Source organism: Miniopterus schreibersii, assembly GCF_964146895.1.
Source record: "Miniopterus schreibersii genome assembly, chromosome: 20".
NCBI classification, from domain to species: Eukaryota; Metazoa; Chordata; class Mammalia; order Chiroptera; family Miniopteridae; genus Miniopterus; species Miniopterus schreibersii.
The window spans coordinates 15,201,367-15,224,098 of NC_138122.1; the positions used below are offsets into that span (position 1 = coordinate 15,201,367).

At 50.8% G+C, this 22,732-nt stretch overlaps 2 protein-coding genes across 12 annotated transcripts in view; one reads left to right on the forward strand and one right to left on the reverse strand.

Annotated features, from left to right (window-relative positions):
• Positions 1-1,248: 1,248 nt before the first annotated feature.
• On the forward strand, positions 1,249-21,999 carry PISD (phosphatidylserine decarboxylase). 7 transcript variants are annotated; one of them, XM_081123300.1, is made up of 9 exons: positions 1,293-1,377; positions 5,096-5,175; positions 8,250-8,425; positions 17,339-17,504; positions 18,926-19,162; positions 19,364-19,502; positions 19,766-19,903; positions 20,160-20,320; positions 20,757-21,999. In XM_081123300.1, the coding sequence occupies exons 3-9, from the start codon at positions 8,352-8,354 to the stop codon at positions 20,979-20,981; spliced, it is 1,140 nt and encodes a 379-aa protein (XP_080979426.1). In that variant the 5' UTR covers positions 1,293-1,377; positions 5,096-5,175; positions 8,250-8,351; the 3' UTR covers positions 20,982-21,999. The 7 variants fall into 7 exon arrangements, with proteins under 7 accessions (XP_080979425.1, XP_080979426.1, XP_080979429.1 ...); XM_081123299.1 differs by lacking the exon at positions 17,339-17,504 and having other exon boundaries at positions 1,249-1,377; XM_081123303.1 differs by lacking the exon at positions 8,250-8,425 and having other exon boundaries at positions 1,296-1,377.
• Positions 21,987-22,732, reverse strand: part of SFI1 (SFI1 centrin binding protein) — a 52,093-nt gene continuing 51,347 nt past the window's right edge. For 2 of the 5 annotated variants that reach the window (XM_081123298.1, XM_081123296.1), the window contains 2 exons: positions 22,230-22,341; positions 21,987-22,151 (listed from right to left, as the gene is read on the reverse strand). In XM_081123298.1, coding sequence (XP_080979424.1) covers positions 22,047-22,151; positions 22,230-22,341 — 217 coding nt within the window. In that variant the 3' untranslated portion in view covers positions 21,987-22,046. Of the gene's footprint in view, positions 22,359-22,732 lie in introns of all 5 variants that reach the window. The other 3 variants (XM_081123297.1, XM_081123295.1, XR_013997825.1) reach the window with 2 other exon arrangements.

Genomic DNA, 22,732 nt, shown 5'->3' on the forward strand with positions numbered 1-22,732 from the left:
TTATCAGGTAGTTTAACATCTTCCATCACAGAATCTTAGCATTGGTAAGTCCTCCTGAGAGTAAGAGGACTAGTCCAAACGGATTTAAAATTCACCTGGCCGAGCGTGGCTCAGTTGTTGAGCATCAACCTAGGATCCAGAAGATCAGGGTTTGATTTCCCGTCAGGGCACATGCCCAGATTTCGGGCTAGGCAGCTGATCAATGACTCATCATTGATGTTTCTACCTCTCTGTCCCTCTCCTTTCCTCTCTCTGAAATCAATAAAGATATATTTAAAAAAATAAAATTTTAAAAATAAAGTTCTCTCTGAACTCATGGGCATGGATAACAGTGTGGTGATTGCAGGGGGCATACAGGGGATAAATGGTCATGGAAAAAAAGTTTTAAAATGATGCTCTTAAAAAACAAGGTCTCTGGTGTCCTGCCCTCTTCCAGTATTGGAGACCTTGTTTCTGCAGTTCCTTCTGGGACTTCCCTTGAGAAGTGTTCTAGAAAATTCTTAATTCTTCAAGGAACTTCCAAGGGTCATAGGTGAGTCAAAACCTCTCTCAAAATTCGAGTGTCCTCCCTCCTCACTGACAGTTAATAACTTTGCTTTTGCATTTCACTGAGATAGAGTCTATTTCAATAGAACTTGCACACAGACCGGACCCTTTGCAGTTACTTGAACAGACTATTGTAAAATATAACTTTTTTAATATATTTTTTTTAATGGAGAAAAAGTTCCACTACGGCAAACGTGCCTAAGGCCCGCAAAGGCTATAATGCAGCTCCGCCGCCACCATTCACAGTTTGTAAAATCACAATGATTGCATGCTGGTTCTTAAATGTTAGGCTGATTCTGCCCCCTAGTGGCAGTAGGAAAATTTCAGAAGAAAGTAATACCCAGCAGCTGTTGGTCATTCTTGATGGTAAAAAGGTCAAACCCAGCAGGAAGACCTAACAATCTAGAATTCGTATAAACATTAAAGTATGTTAAATAAAAAGTGTCAGAACTAAAAGGAAAAGTACATAAGTGTATATTATACTTGAAGATATGAAGATCTCTCTCCCCACTGGACACGACGCGCGCTGGCCGGGTTTAGCGCAGCGGGAGAGGGAGCACCTTGCGCACCTACCCTGCCGGGCCTGAGAGCCGCCTGAAGCCCCAGGCTGGAGGGGCCGGGAGTCCCTGGCGTCGGGGAACTCAGTCGACTCCGCCCACACTCTCCCGCGTTTCTCATTGGTCCCGTAAGCTCGAGGGTTGCGACGTCACATGCGTGCGCCTCACGTGTGAAAGGGGGCGTGGCCCACTGAGAAGGAGGAAACAAGATGGCGGCTTCCGTGGGGCAACGGTGCCTGAGGTTGCTGCGTGAGGTCGCGCCGTGGCGGAGCAGGTACGGTGCTTGAGGCCGTCTCAGCTGGGGGGGCGGCCTTTGCCAAAGCGGGGTCGGGAGCGAGGAATCGTTTCTTTATCGCCGGCTCTCCCTGAGGAGCGCTCCGGTGGAGACGGGGCCATCCACCTTCACCTCAAGCTCGGGAGCAGGTGCGACTGCAGCCGCGTAGGGCGGCGCAGGTTTAGTCAGGGTCTGGTGTAAGCGCTCTGGTTTTGCCTTTTCCAGCACGAGGGACAAGAGAAAGAAAAGGCAAGACAAACATGGAATAAGCTGCGTTGCCTCTAGAGTCGAGGCAGGACTAGACGCCCCTCTCAGGGATCCGCGTTTCTGGAAGGGGAGGTGTGATGTGGGAAGAGCACTGGACTGGGAGTCCGGCGGCTTTCGCTCCGGGTTCTTGTTCTTCGAAGTGAGGGGGTTGGTTCCTGTAATCTCAAAGTCGTAGTATGGAACCGGGGGCTTGGGTACCCTGGTGACTCCCGACTCTTGGGTTCTTAGAGCTGGAAGAGACCCTGAGGCGTCATCTAAACCCAGCTCCTTTTGGAGTTGGCGAAATTGAGGCCCTGAGAGAGGCAGGGACTTGCTCAGTTCTACCCAGCCAGTTAGTAGCAGAGCCAGACCCCCACCCGGGTCTCTCTCTCGTGCAAGGACTTTTCCCTCAGGCTGCCCACCGTGTGAGCATTTATTATTATTATTATTATTATTATCCCCCCAAATAGCTCGGGAGCACTCGGACTCTCAATGCATTAAAATGTGGGTAGTTGTGACTCAGAGTCAGCTGCTTGATGTCATTTCTAAGAAGGAAGGTTTGAGACGCATGGTACTTTTGTGTTTGCAGCAGGGTTCATTTTATAGGCGTTGACCAAAGCTTGCTCTGTGACCTGAGACGACCTAGCCTTGTAATTTTGGGAAGTAAAGGACATTGAATTTGGACTGAGAGGGGACAAAAAACTGTCATTGGCCTTGACATGAAAGCTTAATTCTCCCCATTATTAACTATTCAAAGACTGTGTAGGTCTCTCAGGAGAGAGCTTTGCAATGCGGTAGTAACAGGATTTGGACAGGTGGGTCTCTGGTTTCAATGTTATTACCAGGTGTGCTGCTTAAGGCAGCCATGAATTCTTTTAAACTGTGTCATGATTTGGAAAGACTAAAAAATGACACTCCTCTAAAATATTTTTTAAATGAGGAGGAGTAGGATTTACTCACCCACTGTCATTTATAAAAGAGGGAAGTCACACTTTCTGTACCAGTGTAGGTACATTAGACTAGATTTAGGTGCAGTGATTGGGAGGGGTAAGGATTGGGGTACAATTAGATGTCTTAATTTTCAAAGGTATTATGTATCCAGATAAAAGAAACTATATTGATACAAAAAACTAAAAAGATAATATTTTCTTGAGTTTTCAGGAAAGCAACATCTGTGAGACTTAGGTGAAAGCCTCATATTGCAGGAAAGTTTTTCAGTAACTGGGTGATGGGCAACAGGTGGGATAGAACAAAGAGAAAGCAACATGTTGGGTGAAATAAAGCTGTCGAGAGGCCTGCTGGTTCATTTTTAGAACCTTTACAGCTTTAGAAAGCAGGAGAGAGATAACTATAGTTAAAATGTTACCACCGGAGGTGATGTTAAGAATATTTTTAGGCCCTGGCTGGGTAGCTCAGTTGGTTAGAGGGTCATCCTGATATGCCAAGGTTGCAGGTTCAATCCCCAGTCAGGGCACATACAAGAAGCAACCAATGAATTCATAAATAAGTGGAACAATAAATTGAAGTTTCTCTCTCTCCCTTCCTCTCTGTAAAAATCAATAGATTAAACATTAAAAAAAAAAACTGGGGGGAAAATATTTTTATAACTATGACAATATGGGCACATACCAGTCAGTATGGACACCGGTCATAGACAATTGATAGGGCCATCCCAGTGTGTGCCAGGTTAATATAAACTCTATTACTTTTAATGTAGCTAGTAATATATAACTTAATATATAGCAATGTATAACTAGGTGCCAGGCCCTGCGCTGAGGGTTTTACATAATTGTCTCACTCTTAATGAGGTGCAGGTCTTGTTTTTACAGGTGGAGGCTTGGAATTAGCTAGGAAATTTTCTAAGGTCGAACAGCTAATCAGTAGCAGAACTGAGATTTGAGCCACACAGTCAGACTTGAGTGTTTGTTTAATCATGGGCTTTAATCACCTGCTTGCAGAGTGGCCTATGGGTTCTTGACTTGGAAGAGATACCTGATTGATTTTATCCATTAATAGTCCTGTGGCTTAATCTCATTGTTGAGATTGTAGTCCAGTGAGAAGACAGACAAACTCCTGCATTCATCCAGGCATACAGTTAACAAATAAGTGAATCTCTATAGAGTCTTTTTATTTCAGGTGGTGAGAGGTGCAAGGAAGAAAAATAAAGTAAAAAATTAAGGGATTCGAGAGTGCTTAAGAGGGGCAACTCTTGGGTACAAGGTGGTCAGGAAAAACCAAACTGAGGAGAAAACACTTGAGCAGAGAACTGAAAGGGTAAGGGAGTGATAATGTTTACAGGATATCTATATAAGATATAACTACTAAATATCCATGAAAATAAATATTGTATGAAAATCATAGATGCAGTTCCATTTTCCACAAAAACAGCAATTTAGACATTTAAAATAAGTTGTTATTGCTATCATAAAGGGCTTCAAGGGAAAAAGAAACCCTTACTGACAAGGATATAGTTTCTTTGCTTTAGATTTCAGGTCAGTCTTTGGGGAAACTAAAGGCTGTCTGAATTGAAAGTGGGATGTTTGCTCTTTAAGAGGAGTTCCAATTGTTAACTAAAAATTCATTAATGCTCTACATGCTGGCACCGTCAATTACTGATAACTGGGTATATGTCAGTTTCCTCTGGTGAAGATGAAACAGAGAAGAGAAACAAACTAAACCAGAAACATTTTCATAGAGCTTTAAAAGCTATGAAAATAATTGGTAATTTTTTCTCAGAACAATTGAAACCTAATTCACTCTGTCAAAGTAGTTTTTGTGGCAAAGTAGCCACAAAAGATAATTCAAAAATTCTAAACCAGTTGAGCCTTCCAGACTTGAAGTAGATTAGAATAGTTCAGCATGGTTTGTTTGTGGCCTTTTTTTCCAGGACAACCATTTAAAATTTAAAATTTCAGCCACCTGCAATATTAGATTCTTAACGAGCCAGGGGTTAGGTGTTTACAAGGTTATGTAGAGCTCTTCTCTTGTGATGTGGAAACATATATGGCTTTGTGTAAGAGTGCTGGCTTTACTGCTTATTATGATCTTGTGCTTAATTAAGAAAAAGTAATTTTTTATTGTGAAATAGTTTCAGACTTACAGAAAAGTTATAAAAATAATACATAGAATTCCCAAATACCCTTTAGCCAGATTCCCAAATGTTGACTATCATTGCTTTAGTCTTCTTTCTCCCTCCTTCGCCTGTGTGTGTGTGTGTGTGTCCTGAAACACTTGAGAGTAAGTTATAGACTTGATGCCCCTTTACCTTTAAATATTACAGCCTTTTTCCTATAAGGACATTTTCTTACATAACCACAGTACAGTGGTTAAAACCAGGAAGTTAGCATTGATACTGTACTGTTGAATCTATTCTGTATTGGACTGTATTCCAATTTGCCAATTGATCCACTAATTTTATTTTTATTTTACTTTTAAGAAAAATGTCTAATGGTTCATTTTTGCTTGATTGTAGCCTCCATCGTCGTGAAAACACTGCCCTGAGCCATTTCCTACAACCTCTAAGGAAGCTGCCTCTCAGAGCATTTTCTAAAAGTAAGTAGCAATTAGAGGTGGTCTTGGCCTCTCTGTGCTTTGGTTTGCTCATCAGTTAATTAGGATAAACAAGCATCTATTCCATAGAGTTGTTGTTAGAATTAAATGGAATTGTACCTGTGAAATGCTTGCAGTGCCTGGCATATAGTCATAGCTGAAGCATTAGCTATTTTTATCTCATTGTTTTACTGGCTACCTCGTAGTCTGTGTGTGACTGTACCATTTAGTGTTGGGCATTTGTTTCTGGTCTTTTTCTACTCTAGGTGATTCTGTAGTAACATATCTTTGCGCATCTTCAGGATAGATTTGTAAAAGAATTGCAGAATCAAAAGGTTTATACATTTTGTAGTTTGGTATTTATACCACAGGGTTATCCCAATATACCCTCATACGAGCAGGAAGTGCTCATGAGTACATCAGTTCTCCACACTCACACTGTGGATTATGAATTTTTTTGATCTTCAAAGCAGCTAGTTGAACCTTTTCGAAAATGTGTATTGTCTTTATTATCTAAATACCCTTTTTATTTATCATACCAAAAGCTATTTTTAACTGTCCTATAAGAGTAGGTTGGGAATAGAATGAGATGGTTAATGAGAACATTAGCAAAAGGCTTATTGTAGTTAATAGGAGCAAACCTGGGTGTTACTTAATTAGGACTTGCCTGCTGAGCACATAGGAATCACATGAAAGATGGAGGTGGGGAACCTCAGAAATTAAGCTGTAATCTTGGAACTGCAGAAAAGCTGTGCTTTTATGAATTGACAAACCCAGTGCAGCAGTGGTGAGGAGTAGAGGGCGCCCTCTACTTACTACTTCCTTTTGAAGAGTAAAGTAAGCCTTTGAGAAGGCAAGAGAAAGACACCTGTAGTTGAAGGAAAAGCCAGCACACCAGGCAGCACTCAGTCGAGGGGGCCTGGTCAGTCTGGGACGGGGGCTCAGTGCGGGGAGGGTACAGCGGTGCTCTCATCACCAAGTGCTTCAGAAAGAGAAAACACATTTTCTTGCTTTTTGACAAATCTTTCTTGGTTGTCAGAGGTAGGATATTTAGTTATTAAGTAATGAGGGTCCATTAGGAATAATTAGAAGATGGGAGAGGTTAATGACATCCTCACTTGCTCATTAGAAAAAAGGAACAGCACCAGCTAAAGCATGGCGGGACAGTGATGCCGGGAGCAGGCGACTGCCTTCCTTTAGAAGTCAGGGGCAGTATGTAGGGTGTGCTCTTTGGTTTTGCACAGGCTACTGAGAAGTCGGCTCTTGAGATATTTTAATAACAGTTTTATTGAGCAATAATTTACATACCATAAAATTCACCCTTTTAACTATGCATTTCAGTGGTTTTTACTATATTTACGGAGTTATGCAACTGTCCTACTGTCTACTTTTAGAATATTTCCCTTTCCTCCTCGCCCCTCATGAAAAACACTTGACCCATTAAACTGTCACTCCCCATTTCTCCCTAACCCTAGTCCCAGGCAACCACTAATCCACTTTATATCTCTATGGTATGTTTCCTATACTGGAGACTTCATATAAATGGAATCACACAATATACAGCTCTTTGTGGCTGGCTGCTTTTACATAATGTTTTCAGGGTCCATGATGTAGTATGTGTCAATATTTCATTCCTTTTTATAATAAAATAATGTTCCACTGTATGGATATACCACACTTTGTTTATCCAGTCTCAGTTGGTGGACATTTGGAGTGTTTCCATTTTTTGTCTGTTATGAATAATGCTTCTATTGAACATTCTTTTACAAGATTTTCTGTAGATGTATGTTTCACTTCTTTAGGTATATACCTAAGAGCAGAATTGCTGGGTTATATGGTAATTTAATGTTTAACATTTTGAGGAACTGACAAACTGATTTTCAAAGTGGCTGCCTCATTTTGCAATCCCACCAGCGGTGTAGGATTATTCAAATTTCTCCACATCCTTGCCAACACTTACCTTTTTTATTATAACCATCCTAATGGGTGTCTCACTGTGGTTTTGAGTTGCATTTCCCTGATAACTAGTGATGTTGTATTGATTTGCTAGGGCTGCTGTAACAAAGTATGACACGCCAAGTGGCTTAAACAATAGAAATCTATTCTTTTTCGATTCTGGAGACCTAGAGGTCCGAGATGAGAGTGTCACAGAGTTGCTTCCTCCTGAGGGCTGTGAGGACAATCTGTTCCTTGTCATTTTTCTGGTTTGCTGGCAGTCTTTGGTGTTCCTTGGTTTATAGAAGCATCACCCCAGTCTGTCTGGTTTCATCTTCACAAGGCATTCTCCCTGTGTGCATGTCTGTGTGCAAATTTCCCCTTTTTATAAGGACACCAGTCATTAGATTAGGATTCACTATGATGACTTTATTTTAACTTAATTACCTGTGTGGAGACCCTATATCCAAGTAAGGTCATATTCTGAGTTACTGGGGGGTCAGGGTTTCAATATATGAATTTTGGGGGCACACAATTCAACCCATAACAGATGTTGAGCATCTTTTCATGTGCTTAGTTGCCATTTGTATATCTTCTTTGTAGATATGTCTCTTCAAACCCTTTGTACATTTTTAAATTGGATTGTCTTTCTTGTTGTTGAACTGTAGGAGTTTATGGGACTTTGCATTTGAGAATAGTAGTGTCCAGTCAGAATTGGACCTGCATTGTTAAAGTAAGATCACAGCGCCCTGGGTGAGAAATGGCACCTGGCTCCCAGGACTTGTTGGTGGTCCTGGACTTGTTGGTGACCAGCTGGGCAACCTTGATTAGTTTCTTGACCTCTTTGTTATTCAGTGTTTTCTTACTTTCTGTGACTGTGGTGGCAATTGAGTTGCATTGTAGTTTCACAGGAAAGATACTCGCCTCTTGCTAATTGATAGAATTTGGATACAGAAGAGTCCCAGTAGTGATTCAGGGTTGCACCTGCCCGTCAGATCCCTTCAGGGTCCACTGACTTTTAATGGGGGCTTCTAAGATGCATTGTCCTTTCCTGGCCCTCCAGTTGGTGCTGTGTTTGCATGACTTGTTCCTGTCCCTTTTCCCAGGCTCAACATTTTCCTGTTGTTTTTTTGTTGTTACAGATGCCAGAAAAGTCCACACTGCCCCTGCTCGAACCTTGTTCCTGTTGCGCCCCCTGCCCTTACTGTTTGTGACTGGCGGCGGGTACACAGGTTACCGGCAGTATGAGAAGTATAGGGAGCGAGAGCTGGAGAGGCTGGGATTGGAGATTCCACCCAAAGTCGCTGGTCACTGGGAGGTAGGAATAAGATGGAACCACCTTGATTTCTCATCTAGCACAGCTGCCTGTCACTTTTTAAATGCCCAAGTTGAAATGTTTGAAAAAGTGAAATGTGCTTTCTTGGCGCTCCAGTGGGCTTTTGGCCAAATACAGAAGGTATATCTTCAGTGTCACGCCAGGCTTCCCTTCTGTCTCCAGACCTACCTCTGGTTTTCCCAAGGCCTCTGAGTGGAAATTTCCTGCTGTTGAAATCCTCAGAGTTATAGCCTTATATTGGGGCTGGCATCCTGGCTGTTCATGCCCTTCTCAGTCTGAGGATGAGCTGAGACGGTTTGATTTTTGGGGTGTGGATAAGTTCTCACCAGAAACCAGACTGAAATAATCAAATTTCTTTATCCTGTTGCTCAGAATACTCCCACCACAGTAGGGCCACATGATAGGGTCAGACTTCAATGCTGTTGAACCATGTGTGATGTGTTATGAACTGTCTTACTCATCTGTGCTTCCTGTGGCCCAGGACGATCCCCGACTCAGAGCAGACATTCAGTAAACATTGAAATTGAATATAAATGTGTACATTTAAAAATTGCCTTCTTTCCAGCCATAATTTAACAAATTAAAAGTATAAAATATTAATAGATCTTGGTAGCCTGGGCAGGAGGGGGGAGGGTGAAAGTAAAGATGTTATGGTATTTGGAATGTTGCATGGGTTTCCTCATGAGCCACTCCATATTTGTGATCCAGCTCAGCTGAACCCAGTGGCCAGGGCATCTGACTCCAGCGTTGCTCCTCAGTAGTTTGTGGAGAGCACCCTCTGGGTCCTTTGTCTTGAGGTTTTATCTCTTTCTCGAAGGTGGGAATCTTAGGGGAGGTCTCAGGGGAGGGTTTCAGCAGAATATTAATCAGTTTTCTAGGTGTATTCCTTTAGGGTCGTGGTCTTCACTGATTGGTCAGTTCCAGGGCAGGGGGTCATCAGTCGTCGCAGCTGGTCCTGGTATCGCCCACCTGGTTTTGCTGCTTTTCTGGGTCTGGAGCTGAAATACAACTGAGGCCTAGATGTTATTTCTAGGGAGGTGACTTTCTGTGTCTGGCTGTAGATTGCTGGGCTAGTTTGTTCAGCTGTCTCAGTTTCCCTGTTCCACTTGCCTTGGCTGACTAGCCTATCTCAGTTTCAGGTCTTACCTTTAAGTCTTGAATCCATTTTGAGTTTATTCTTGTACATGCACCTTGTTTTCGTCATCATGTTGAATGCACCCTTTCTAAGGAGCCACTGAGGGGCTCAGCATGAGCCAGAGAAGTCCTGCGGGCTGGTAGGACTGCTAAGAAACATTTGCAAGCACCAGTCTTCCTCAGGGGCCCTGACTGGCCCCCAAGGAATGAGAATTGGCAGAGAGCACCTGCCACCCCTGTCCCACTTCTACCTTGTGCCCTGGTGCTCGGCAGGGAGCTACATTGGGTTGACCTAGAAGGTCCACATGTGTTGGTGGCCAAGAGGCCTGTAGAGCCTCTCAGTGGTGCGAAGTGCTGCTCCCACCCACAGGAGTCCAACCAAGACAGGAGAGCTGCAAAATAAGGACCCAGTGTGGCCGGAAGGGGCTCATTCAGGGTGGGAAAGTAAACTTACTGAAGGGTTTTTGTTTTTCCCAGAAATGATTTGTCAGCTATTGTCTGGAATCTGGAAGGCATTTCCCTCCTGAAACTTAGGTGGTGGAGGTCAGATTAGAAGATGGGGAGGGCTGATCTCAAGGCAAACCTTGGACTTGTTTATGACTTTTCTAAACACCCATTACCTGAGGGGCTTTGAGTGGTCATAATGAACTCTGGGAGATGGTGTGGAGCCACCTGTTGATTATTTTACAGGGGAGAGTGTTGGTGCCGCTGCTCAGCAAATAAGAAGCTGGCCTTTTGACCCACAGACTTGTTTTTCCTCTCTGGCCTAGCGTGGGCTGGGCCTGGTCCGGATATTGGAGGCTTTGGGAAAGTCTGAATGATCTTCCAGTATCTTTCTGCTTCTGGCATTTCATGCTGCTAGGATTCTGTATCAGCATCTTCTTGTGCTTTAACTCCTTTTTATCCCTATTTATGTGGCATTTGCTTGGAGTTTTGAGATGAGAAGGGGTCTGCGGTCTCTCCAGGGCTCAGAGAATGCTGTGACCCCCAGGGCTAGGACTCTGCATAGATCACCCCTGCCTCTCTGCTCCTGCTTTGCATTGTAGGGGTGGAATATCACAAGTCCTTGAGGCAGGACTGCTTCATTAGTTCCCCTTCTCCCCACTGTGGCAGCCCAGGTCTATAGGTTGTCATGGAGAAGTTGCTTGGTCTGTGTCCAAATGAGGACAGGTACATGGGCTGTGTCTACACATCCTGGTCCAGCTATACATCTCTTCACAAGCCCTGTAGGCTCTCTCCAGCTGTTCTAAACTTTGTTTTAAAAACCAAGTTCTTAGAGGAAGAAGCTGGGGTTGGGTTTTTGTTCAGTAGCCTGAGCAAGAAGAATGAGCCTCTGAGGCAATCTGGCCAGTGGGTGGCATGCTGCCCTGGGGCATAACCTGCACAGACAGTAACCCGGCTCCTGAATTCTACAGCCTTTCTTTGGTTGAATAGTCTTCCCTGTCAGACCTTCCTTCTGGTAAAATATGTTAAGCTGCTTCATTATATCCGATGTTGACTTGGTGGGCATGCGGGTAGTGTGCTGGCCCCACAGGCTAGAGCCCTGCCATCTAGTGTGGTAGAAAGACAGGGTCTAACACTATACTGTACAGCCGAAACTAATATAAAATAATATTGAATGTTAACTGTAATAAATAAATTTTTAAAAGTCACAGTATCACCCCACATGTTCTTCATCCTGAGTGCTCGGCCCAGGGGTGGACCTTGCCCCCAGTCTTGTTTGCTGGTCTACACTGGGGATTTTGTAGGGGTTGGGGGTTGTGTCTGCCTGGAGGACAGGAAGTAGGGGTAGAGGCAGCCTGTGTCTTCAGGATGGGTTGTGGGAAGGAGCAAGGACTTGGATACCTTCTGTTTCACTTTCTCACTTGGAGGGCTAGACAAGTCTGCTCAGTTCAGAAATCAGCCAGCAGCTGAAGGCCAGCCTGCCCAAAGGGGCTGGTGTGGGGAAGGTTGTGGAGGGGGAATCGGAGGCAGCCGCCCCAGGAGACCAGCCCCTGCAGAGGATACACGGCTTCCAACCCAGGGAGTGTCACTGGGGAACCCCCTTGACTGTGAACCTCAGGGTGCTGGTCTCCTCTTCCCCCTTAAAGGGGCCCCTGGGCGGGCAGGCTGGGCTGGGCTGGGCTGGGGGGCGGAGCGAAGCTCTGGCAGTCTGGCGGCCGCCCCGTGCCCCCGCCCCGACTGTCTGAGTGGCTAGAGCCTGATCCCCGCCGGCCAACCCAAGGCTTTGGTGGAGGAACGGTGCTTCCTGAATCGGCCTGTGCCCAGAAGCCCCGCGGTCCCGACCACCTGCCGGTGAGTGAGCCGCTCTCCTCTGCTCCCAGACTCCCGGCTGGAAGGCCACTTTCCAACCGGGGAGAGCCATCCAGCCCCCTGTGGTTTGGGGCACATCTTTACAGTTTGGAGCCTGAGGCTTGGGGGCCCAAGGAGCCCAACCCATAGTCTCGACCAAGTTGTGGGCTTCCCCAGCCCCACATAGCAGTCATGGGGCCAGTTGGATGAGCTCACTTCCTCTACATCCGCTAGCATCTCCTAGACTTAGTGACGGGAAAGGAAAGTGCTGGCTGTGCAGCGGGGCTCAGGGGCCCGCCAGCGCCTAGAGCTCGGGGCTGACAAAAGGGCCTGGGGCAGGGTTAGAGGGGGAGGGACGCTGCACTGTTTTTCAGTGGGACCTGGAGGTGTCATTGCTTGTCATCTCCTGCCCACCCCTCTGGTGGTGACATGCTGCCCTTCATTGAGCCTCATTGCCTGCTGGCACCAGAGATTGCCTGAGAGGAAGTTCCTTTCCTTTGGGGGAGTCCTGTTCTCACCTGCACCCATCTTTCCCTGGCCTCCCTTATGCAGGCTTGAAAGGCGCGCTTGGGCCCATCTCTTTGCTTCCTCTTCTCTTGCCCAGGGCTTCCCCAAAATGGCTCACCCATTTCCCTAGGGAGATCCATTTCTACGTTCTCTACTTGGGAAGTTTTGTCTGTCTGTAGCACTGAAACACAGGAGGAAGGGTTGGTGGCCTCACCTGGACACAGCTGCCTGGTGGTCGTGCCTCAGGGGAGCTGGGGGAGGAAACGGCTCTGCCCTCCAGGGTGGGAGCACACAGGAAGTCAGGCCGGTACACTCATATAGGGGGCACTGGGGTTTCTGCTGAGGCTTCAAGAGGGGTAACCCTGGCACTCAGTGAGATATCCACTCAGGGTGTAAGAGCAAATTCTCGGTGGTCTCAGGCTGGACATGAGCAGGGCTGCCGGGCCCTATGTGCTCAGAGAGTACGTCTTGGGGGAACAGAGGGGTAGACAGTTCTGACTCCCTCACTGCCTTCCTAACCTTGCTGAGACTCAAACCTGAATCTGCCAGGGTCCTAGAGAACCAGGCAGGAGCACACATGCCCCACCCCCCACTTGTAGTAACTGGTAACTGGCTTGGGTCAATCCATCCTACTTTTGAGCTAGAGTGTTCATTCCACTAAGGGGACTGTTCTCTTCATCCTGGTTAGTGAGGGGTGGGTGGGGACATTGCAGCACTGCTCAGTGTCAACCCCAGAACAGCATGTCCTGACAATGATTTCCCCCTAGTGGTCCTGTTGGGCCATCTCTTCTTACTCAGGGGCTGTGCTTCTATCCTCCCAGTGGAGGAACCTGTGTCCCCCTGCAGTGTGGGCTTGGAAGGGGAGGTGAGATGTCGGGAGCCAGGTCTGGGGGATGAGGCTGCACTGAGCTCTTGCATGGAAGGGAGGCATGGGGTTTCTGAGCAGTTGTTCTGGGCCATGGTCACAGCTGTGATCTGAGCCTCCAGGGGGTGAGTAGGAGGAATGACCATTCAGAGAGCTCCTGTGACGTGCAAGGCCTTTCCTGGCTGGGGGGGGGGGGGGCAGCCAAGATTTGCAGTAACCAAATTGTCCCTGTCTCCCACCAAAGCCACCTGGAGTAATGACTTTAAAGTCCTATTGGTCACAGCCCAGAACTCACTCCACAGAGTGTCCTTGACACTCTCAGGATGGGGGGAGGGGGGTGTCCTCCCTTCCCCACTTCAGAGCAGCCCCCTTTCAGGTTCCTCAACTGGGCCTGAGGCATGCCCCACCCCAGTCACACCCAGGGAGCCAGAGAGGGAGAAGCTCTGGATTAGGCTCCAAGGGCTGTCACAAGCGTGGAGGGAAGTGGGGCTCTGAGATGGGGAGGCGGGGAGGCCTGGAGCACTGCTGGTTGTAAAAGTGGCTCTGCCCTTCGGAGGTGAGGAGTGACCTCTAGGGACCCCCTCGCCTCCATCCTGCAGATCTAAGCTTGACAGGACATCAGGCTCGTTTCCTGGGGGACAGACAATTCATGTGTGCTTCCTGGGGACCTTTTGGGGCCCACAGGTGGTCATTTAGAAGAAGAGGTAGAGGAGTGGCAGAGATGTGACTGAGGAGGTAAGGACCTCCTGCTGGGCCCCTCAGGGCAGTTTCTAGTCTCCTGGACAGCAGTTCCTTGGGCTGGTTCTCCTTGAGCTCCCTCCACTGTGGGAGGGGAGGCCTGGGGGACAATGAAATGAAATGCGTGCATGTGCATCTGCTTTGTGGTTCTAGAGCTTTCTAGTTTCTAGAGGTGGGGAGAGTATCCCGATCTGGAATCTAAGCACCAGACTTGACCCCGACTGCCATCACCCCTGTGGGCCTGCTTTCCTGGGGAGCAATGTGAAGCCAACGCTTGCTGGGCCAGGGAGGGGTGGCAGTGTGCTCAGCATGTGGGTGGTGTGGTTGAAGCGACCTGTTAGCTGGAGGTCACAAGAGCCTGAAGCAGAGCTGTCCATGGGGCCGTGGGCCTGCCCCTCAGGGCCAGAGGCAGCATGTGCCTTCATCTGTTTCTCGGTGAGCCCTGGCTCCCCCCACAGTGAACTGTCCCTGCCATTCATCAAGGCCAGTCAGTGACCTGGAGAGATGAGTGTTGCTGGAGGGGTCTGGACCCGCTCTGGTCTGACTGGCCAGGCTTTGCCATCTTCTCGGTCAGGGCAGAAGTCCATGCTCATGCCCAGACTTTAGGCAGCCTTTTCCTGGCTCCTATGGACCTCTACACACCTGGCAGGTGCCAAGCTGGCCTTTTCACCTCTGGCTGAAATGGGTGTCAAATGTTCCCCCTTATGTGATAAAGCCATGTTGAATTGAGGCCTCTTGCTGCGTCACAGTGTGTTGGCCATGTGGGGTCCTGGGTTGAGTCAGTTCCCTGCCTTCAGAGCTGCTCTGGAGCCCCCTCCCCCTGCCAGCCCGCAGCTGGGATTGGAGGCCAGGCAGATGGAGCCTCCTTTCCGGAGCCTTGACTTCCCTGGGCTGAGACAGCAACAACCGTGGAATGTTTGCTCTCCTCCTCCCGTTATCTGTGAGGTGACCGGAAGGGCTTTGTGGAGGCAGTGTCCTCCCCGTAGCCTTGTGGGCCCCTGGCCAGAGTGCTGTCCCTGTTCCCAAGTAAAGATGGGGAGGTCGGAGAGGGGGCAGGAATAGGCTTCAGTCCTGGCCTGTTTCAGCTCCACGTCAGTTTTCCTTGATGTCACCTAGGTGCTCATCTTCTGAGGAGGCCTTGAGGGGTCCTTGCCCAATGTGGGGGAGCTCTGAATCAGGGGGGGCATGGGCAGTGAGGAAGAGCCGTAGTTGGTCAGATGCACAGGGTCTCAACAGGCCCACCTCTCCTGCCTTTTCTCCCTCATTCTTCAGATGCTACTTTGTCACCTGAATGGAAAATGGGTCAGGTCCTGGCAAGGGAGGGGCAGCCTGAGCTGCAGACAGGGTGACGCTGGGCGCCTGCCTGGAGCGCAGGGCTCAGATTCCCGCTTGTGCTCCTTGAGCCCAGAGGGGCCTAGTCCCCTCCCTGCCTTGGGCTCACTGGAGCAGGCTGGTGGCCAAGCCTCCGGACAAGAGTGGGCCGAGATCAGAGCTGAAGCTATGGCTCCAAACAGGTGTCTGACAAGTGCCTGTCGTTGCAATAGTCCCTGTTCCACCCTGTGGTCTCTGACCTGGGGAAGCGGCCCACCAGCCACCAAGGAGCAGTGACAGCGCAGCAACTCCTTGGGGGGAAGGGCGGAAGGAGGAGGAACAAAGGCGATCGTGCTGGCGCCGCCTCCCTGCCCGCCCACCATGTGTCAGTCAGAGGCGAGGCGAGGACCAGAGCTCAGCTCGGCGAAATGGTGAGATGCTGCCAGCGGCCTCCTAATCCTGCTGTTCCCCGCCACGACCTCCACAAGGTCAGAGTTCATGTCCAGCGGCCCCGCAGTGGAGGTGGCAGCAGGGGCCCTGGGGCTCCCCCAAGGTTGGAGGGGCCCGGCCCTGGGGGCCTGAGTCGGAGAGCCCACTTCAGGTACTGGGGAGGCGGAGCGGGCTGGTGGCCCGGTGTCTGTGCTGCACCTAAACTGCTGCTCCCCCACCTTCGGGTGCCCCCACCCTGCTTGGGTGCAGCTCTTCTGGGATTGGTCCTTTTGCTTCTGCAGTGAGCAGGGCAGGTGGGGGCAGTGGGAGGGGGGAGCAATGATTTGTCTGGCTTTGCTTGGCCCCCCCACCAACCGGACCTTTTAAAAAGACAGTGTGTGTGTGTGTGTGGGGGGGGTGCTTGAGAGAGAATGAACTCGGGGAGGCCGGGGAGCAATGGAAATGCGGCAGTCTCTGCAGTCGTTGAACTGGGCCTGGCTGTGGGCTCAGTTCTCCATGTTTTCTGCTTTTAGTATCAGCTGAGCTGCTTCCTTTGTTTGGAACAACTTGGTTTATTCAGCAAGTGGGAGCAGAGGACACAGCTCCTCTGAGAGTGCACCGGCACGGATGGGAGCATTAGATTATCCAGTTGAATGCAGTCTTTTTGCCGATGAGGAAACTGAGGCCTGGGGAGATTCTCAGAGAGGGTGGCAGTGTAATCTCCTGATGACTACAGTAGGGCCTTAGGAGCATTTTCTGGAGCTTTGGCATGTGAGAGGGGACATGGGCCTCACTGATGTGCCCCAGGAAGCCAGGGTTCTAGTGGAAAGACTACGCCTGCCAGTGCTGAGTGCAAAGGTTTGGATTGGTGGGACCTGGGGGAAGGCCCACGCGCTTTTGCTGAAAGGAGGGGCCTGGGTCAGGTGTGTGGCCCCAGCAGACCTAGAAGGTGGCCTGAGGTGGGGTCAGCTTCCCCCCACCAATTTCTGGATCAGTTTTAGAGAACCTCACCTGGTGTAGAATGACCGCGCGGATGGATGGAGCAGTAACTGTTACAGGAGTGTGTGTGTTTTCCTTTGTGATCTTGTCAGGCCCAATTCCTTAATTTGTCAGATGAAGAAATAAGAGGCCTGGAGCCATAAATAGGTTTCCCCAGATCCTGCAGTGGGGTGGTAGCAGTAGCTCCCTCACTGCCATGTGCAGCATGCTGAGGAGCTCTGGGAGATCACTGCCTTCTGGTGCCCCAGGAGGGAGGGGGCTGTGAGGCTGTCTTCCCTGTGCTGGGCCTAGGTAGTACTTAGCCTTAAAGGGCCTCACCGGAGCCCCTCCCGTGTTCAGAAGCCCTTCCTTTGAGAGGTTAGGAGCTGGACCTCACCCTCTGTCTTAGCTGCTGACATCCCCAGTCCTCCCCAGCTGGCAGGCAGGGTGAGGGACTGGGAAGTGAGCTACCAACCAGAGGCAGCCAGGCCCTTGACTCAGAATGGGGTTGGGCTGAGGGACATGCGTGACCAGTGCTGCTGGACTTAAGAGGTGAACTTGCTGAGGGTAGGGTGGGGGCTCCCAGTCCCTCTCAGACCCTGGCCACTGGCCCCAGTCATGCGTGGACATGTGCCCTGCAGGTTGCACTTCCCCCAGCTGGCCCTGAGACGGAGGCTGGGACAGCTGAGCTGCATGTCCAGACCTGCCCTGAAACTGCGCTCCTGGCCCCTGACGGTCCTCTACTACCTCCTGCCCTTTGGTGCCCTCAGACCGCTCAGCCGGGTGGGATGGAGGCCCGTGAGCAGGGTAAGTGTGTGCAGGCTGCTGGCCTGGCCCATCCCCGGGCAGCCTGAGGTAGGGACCCAGGAGACACAGAAGGAGACAGTTGTCAGAGGAGAGGTGATGGCTGTGAGGGCTGAGCCCTCCAGGAGGGGGTGTTGAAAGGCGAGTTGGTTGAGGGCCTGCTGGTCGGTGGCTGTGTGGGCCCTACCAATAGGTGACTGAGGGCTGGCTCGCTGTCCACTGCCTGCTTTCTGCCTGCATTTGTGTCATTTGGGGGCTCTGCTTCTGGAAGGAACCCGTACTGGGAATTCAGAAAACGATGTCTGTCTGATTTCCTGTGTTCAAGGAAAAGTGAGCTTAGAGGTAATTTTGAGAAGAATCCAAATTCCTGAATGCCAGAGGGTAGTCCAGGAAGGCAGGAACCTGTTTGGGCCCCTTAGGGTGGGGATGCCTTTGAGGCCCTGAGAACCCCGGGCAGTTCCCTGGAGTGCAGGCTGACCCCAAGGAAGAGACCCTGCTCCTGGCCCTTGGACAGCCCAGGTGGAATGTCATGAGGGCTTGAAAGCTAAGGAGTTCTGGGTATTAGACCTGAGGTCCCGTGGCAGCTATAGTCACTCCAATGTATAGGGATCAGCTGGGAGTAGTTCTGGGACCCGCTAATTCAGCACCTCCTAGAGGTGTTTAAGTTGGAATGAAATTCCTTTTATACCGTGGGGACTTGTGTCTTTGTTGTGTTCAGAAGCAACAGCCGCTAATTAGAGGCAGGTCCCATAATGTCAGTGGCACCTAGAAGGATCACCTGGCCCTAAGAGTTTGGCTGGAGGGGCCGATTCCCTTGTTCTAAGTGGGAGGAGCCCCAGGTGCAAACAGCTTTGCGGACTGGCCCATCACAGGAGAATGCCTCCGAGTGCCAGGCAGGGCTTGCAGGGTGTAGTCAGGCGCTGGCCTTGGTGACAGTGACAGCGCATCTGCATGATGTCAAAGTCCCTGACCTTGGTCAGGGGAGTCTTGTGTGTGTGTTAGGACAGGGATACACTTTGGACTGTCTACAGACTTTGCTGTCTGCCCAGGGCCTCCTGCTCCTTTCTTTGGTCTGTGACACAGGCATTGCCTCCTGCCACAACCTGTCTATAACAGTATCAGATCTACTTATGCTCCCTCCCCCCTTTAAGAAACAAGACTGTGCTGGCCAGTCTCTCCCCAGGGACTAGGACAGCTGCTGTTCGGCCTGCATAAGATGACTGAAACACCTGAGCCGTAAGTCAGTGTGTCACGGTCTTGGCCAGTAGTTAGCTCAGTCTGGTTCCTAGTGAGAAACCACCACATCACAAAAGCCAGTGTGGGGTGCCCAAGGCCTACGGAGGTGGCCCCCTTGATGGGGGCAGTTGGCTGGGGGCAGTGGGCTCGAAGTGTGGCTGACTCATCCACTTGCCTGTGGCCTGCAGGTGGCGTTGTACAAGTCGGTGCCCACGCGCTTGCTGTCGAGGGCCTGGGGCCGTCTTAACCAGGTGGAGCTGCCACATTGGCTGCGCAGGCCTGTCTACAGCCTGTACATCTGGACCTTCGGGGTGAACATGAAGGAGGCCGCCGTGGAGGACCTGCACCACTACCGCAACCTCAGCGAGTTCTTCCGGCGCAAGCTGAAGCCGCAGGCCCGGCCTGTCTGCGGCCTGCACAGCGTGGTGAGGCCCTACCCTGCCTTCCACTCCTCCCTCCAGAAACTTGATTCTAGCCTGTGCCTTTGGGAACCAGTCCCAACAGCCTCCATGGGTGGCCGGGTAGGCGTTCCTCCCAGGCCGGATGAGGTCCTGCCCTGCGTCCCCTCGCCTCCTCTATGTCCTCTCCCCTCCTGTCCCTGGCAGTAACTCTCCTGGCCCTTCCAGATCAGCCCGTCAGATGGGAAGATCCTCAACTTTGGGCAGGTGAAGAACTCTGAGGTGGAGCAGGTGAAGGGGGTCACCTACTCCCTGGAGTCGTTCCTGGGCCCGCGTACCTCTGTGGAGGACCTGCCCTTGCCACCAGGTGGGTCCTTGCCTGGTCATAACCTTGTCACAATGCTGCGTTGTGGCTGGGCCAGAGGTTAGAGGGTGAAGGTTGGGAATGGGTCGGAGAGAGAAGGGACACTGGGAAGGCTCTAGGAACTGAGGGCTGGCCCCTGGGCCAGGAATCACCCTGCCCAGAGCTTCAGAGCCTCCCTGGAGCCAAGGTCCAGACTATACACAGGCCCCATGCTGGGTGGCATTGGGTGCCTGTCTGATAGCCGGACCCTTGTCTGTCTCCAACAGCCGCCTCCTTCAGGAACCAGCTGGTCACCCGAGAAGGGAACGAGCTCTACCATTGCGTCATCTACCTGGCCCCCGGGGACTACCATTGCTTCCATTCTCCCACGGACTGGACAGTGTCCCACCGGCGCCACTTCCCAGGTAGGCTGAGGCTGGCAGACTGAGAGGTGCCTCTGCAAGCTCCTAACCAATGCCCTCAGCTTCCAGGTTTCAGGGACCCAGGCTGCAGAGATGGGGTGCTGAGGCTGGTAGTCGACTGCTTTAGTCTGGCAGGCGGGTGGGGGATAAGCTGGGGTCTAGCCCACTCTGTATTTGCAATGACATGGGGGCGACACTGGGCTCCAGGAGGCTGATCCTTTCGCTGAGTGGGGAGTAGTAAGTGTCCTTGCTTTCACAGGCTCCCTGATGTCTGTGAACCCCGGCATGGCCCGCTGGATCAAAGAGCTCTTCTGCCACAATGAGCGGGTAGTCCTGACTGGGGATTGGAAACACGGCTTCTTTTCACTGACAGCTGTGGGGGCCACCAACGTGGGCTCCATCCGCATCTACTTTGACCGGGTAAGCAGAGTCCAGGCCCTGCTAAAGCCCAAGGGCTGGGTCACTTGGGGTCCCACTGCCTTGTCTCCTGTACAGCCAGATGTCAGAACTTCTAGTTCTGACACACTCCATTCCCCACTTGTTGCCACTTGTCCCTCTGGAGGTGGCTGGAGAGGGAGGGACCTTTCTTGGTGTCAATTTGTGACTGCCCCTTTCCCCCCTGGGTGCTGATCTTGCATCATCATTTGTGCTGGAGAACAGAGTCAGGTCTGATTCCTCCATGTCCCTCAGTGGCCCAGTTCATAGCAGGTGTCGGGGACAGTGTGTGGTTAGACACCTGGCCCGTGGGCTGAGTCACTGTCCCCACCTCCCTTTCCAAGCCGAGTTGCGGGAAGGCTGCAGAGGTGTGTTGAAGGTCCAGGGAGGTCTCACATGCTCTGCCCCTGACCTTCCCCAGGACCTGCACACAAATAGCCCACGGTACAGCAAGGGCTCCTACAACGACTTCAGCTTCGTGACACATGCCAACAAGGAGGGCATCCCCATGCGCAAGGGTGAGCACCTGGGCGAGTTCAACCTGGGCTCCACCATTGTGCTCATCTTCGAGGCCCCCAAGGACTTCAACTTCAAGCTGAAACCAGGACAGAAAATCCGCTTTGGGGAGGCTCTGGGCTCCCTCTAGAGCCTCATTCCAGGCTGCTGAGGGACCTTTCTTAAACACAGAAATGGGAGTCTTTTTAAGGGCTCTCAGGACCATGGGGTCTGACCAGGCAGGACCTGGGTGACTTCTGTTCCTGCTGTCCCAGAGGTGCAGACAAGGTCAGAGCCCTGGTCGTGCCCTAGACCTTCGTCATCCCCTCTTCCCACCTTAAAGAGAAAGTAAGTGCCAGGATGATCTCAAGATTCCCTTTTGGAGACGTTTTAACCCCTATGGTATAAACCAGAGACCCTACCATCTCCTGGCTGAGCACTCAGCTGGTCTTGGTTTCTGTTAAGATGGTAAGTGGTAATGTACCTTTTTGCTGCTCCTCCCATTACTGCTTTTCGCCTCCACTGCCTGGGTGAGGTGCATCCTGGCACTGACTGTGGGCCCGCCTGCCCCAGAGCAGGACCACACAGCCTTTAATGTAACTGCTTTGTTTCCAAATTCACCCCACCCTGCTTGTTGGGAAAAGCCACCTGTCTTCACACTGGTGGTGAATGCATCACCCAACTCTGCCAGCATCTTTCGAGGATGGCGACTAATGGCAAGGCGTTTTGCAGACCCCGATGAGTGACCTGGAGCTGTGAAGACCAATTACTGAACGCCCCCCTGACTGGGACAGGCAGGTAGTTGTGGCCACATTGGGGCTAGGGGAGAGCTTGTGTCCCCTCCCCAGATCTACATTAAATATGGGAAAGTTGCTGCTATTGATTCAAGGGCTTATGTTGGAGGCAGAGGAACCTTGGTGTATTGGGGTGAAGAGGCAGGGTCAGTGCCTAGAAAACCTGTCCCCCGGTAATAGGGGAGTCATTGATGGTGGGGACAGGGCCAGGTTTCATGTCTCCAGGGGACTCTGAATTTCTCCTGCAGGAGAAGCCATTTGAACTTTTTCAACTGTATCAGTAGCACAGTATTTTTGTATGAAAAGTGGGAGACTTCTGAACAGTAATTCATGTAATTGCCACATTTTGAAATAAAAAAAAATCATTTTAGCTTTATATTTTGTTCCTGAAGCTGGGCCAAGGCCTCCCTGGGGTGATGGCTTTAGCACAGAGCCCGCCGCAGGGCCTGGACACGCGCAATGCAGGCGTTGACGGGCTGGCGCTGGGCCTGGAGCTCTGCAGCCAGCTGCTGGATCTGTAGTTCCACCTGGGGGGCCAGGAAGGGACAGGCTGTGCTGAGAGGAAGCACAGCCAGACCCTGTCCCAGGACCATCCAAGACCTCACCTCCTGCAGCTCTTCCTGCACCTGCTGCTCCGTTTCCTGGTCCTCAGGCCTGGGCTCCTCCCTGCTTAGCTCCAGCCACCGGCGCAGGCTGCTTGCTTGCCGCTGGTAGGACCTGAGGCAGTGAGACACCTGCTCTGTGTCTAGCTGGGCCCTTGGTGGACCCTCAGGCTTTGGGTGAAGCATGTGGGCTACGGAGGGTAGATCTGTTCCTCTCCCAGCCTCCATACTGTCCAGCAGATAGCAACTTGGATGGGCCCAGGGCAGAACCCCTTCCTGCTCCTCCATGGCTGCTGCTCATGGTGAGGGGCCACCATGCTGCCCAGGCTCTGGACCCAGACCACAAGTAAGACAGGATAGCCCACTGTGTGCAACTGGTGCCCAGACCTTTGTACCTTTTCATCCCATGTCACAATCACTGGGTAGACCCCTGGCCCAGCTTTCACATGACCCAGTTGTGTTTAAAGTTTTGCTCAGCTGTGTTGTCCCATGTTGTATCGCGCCCC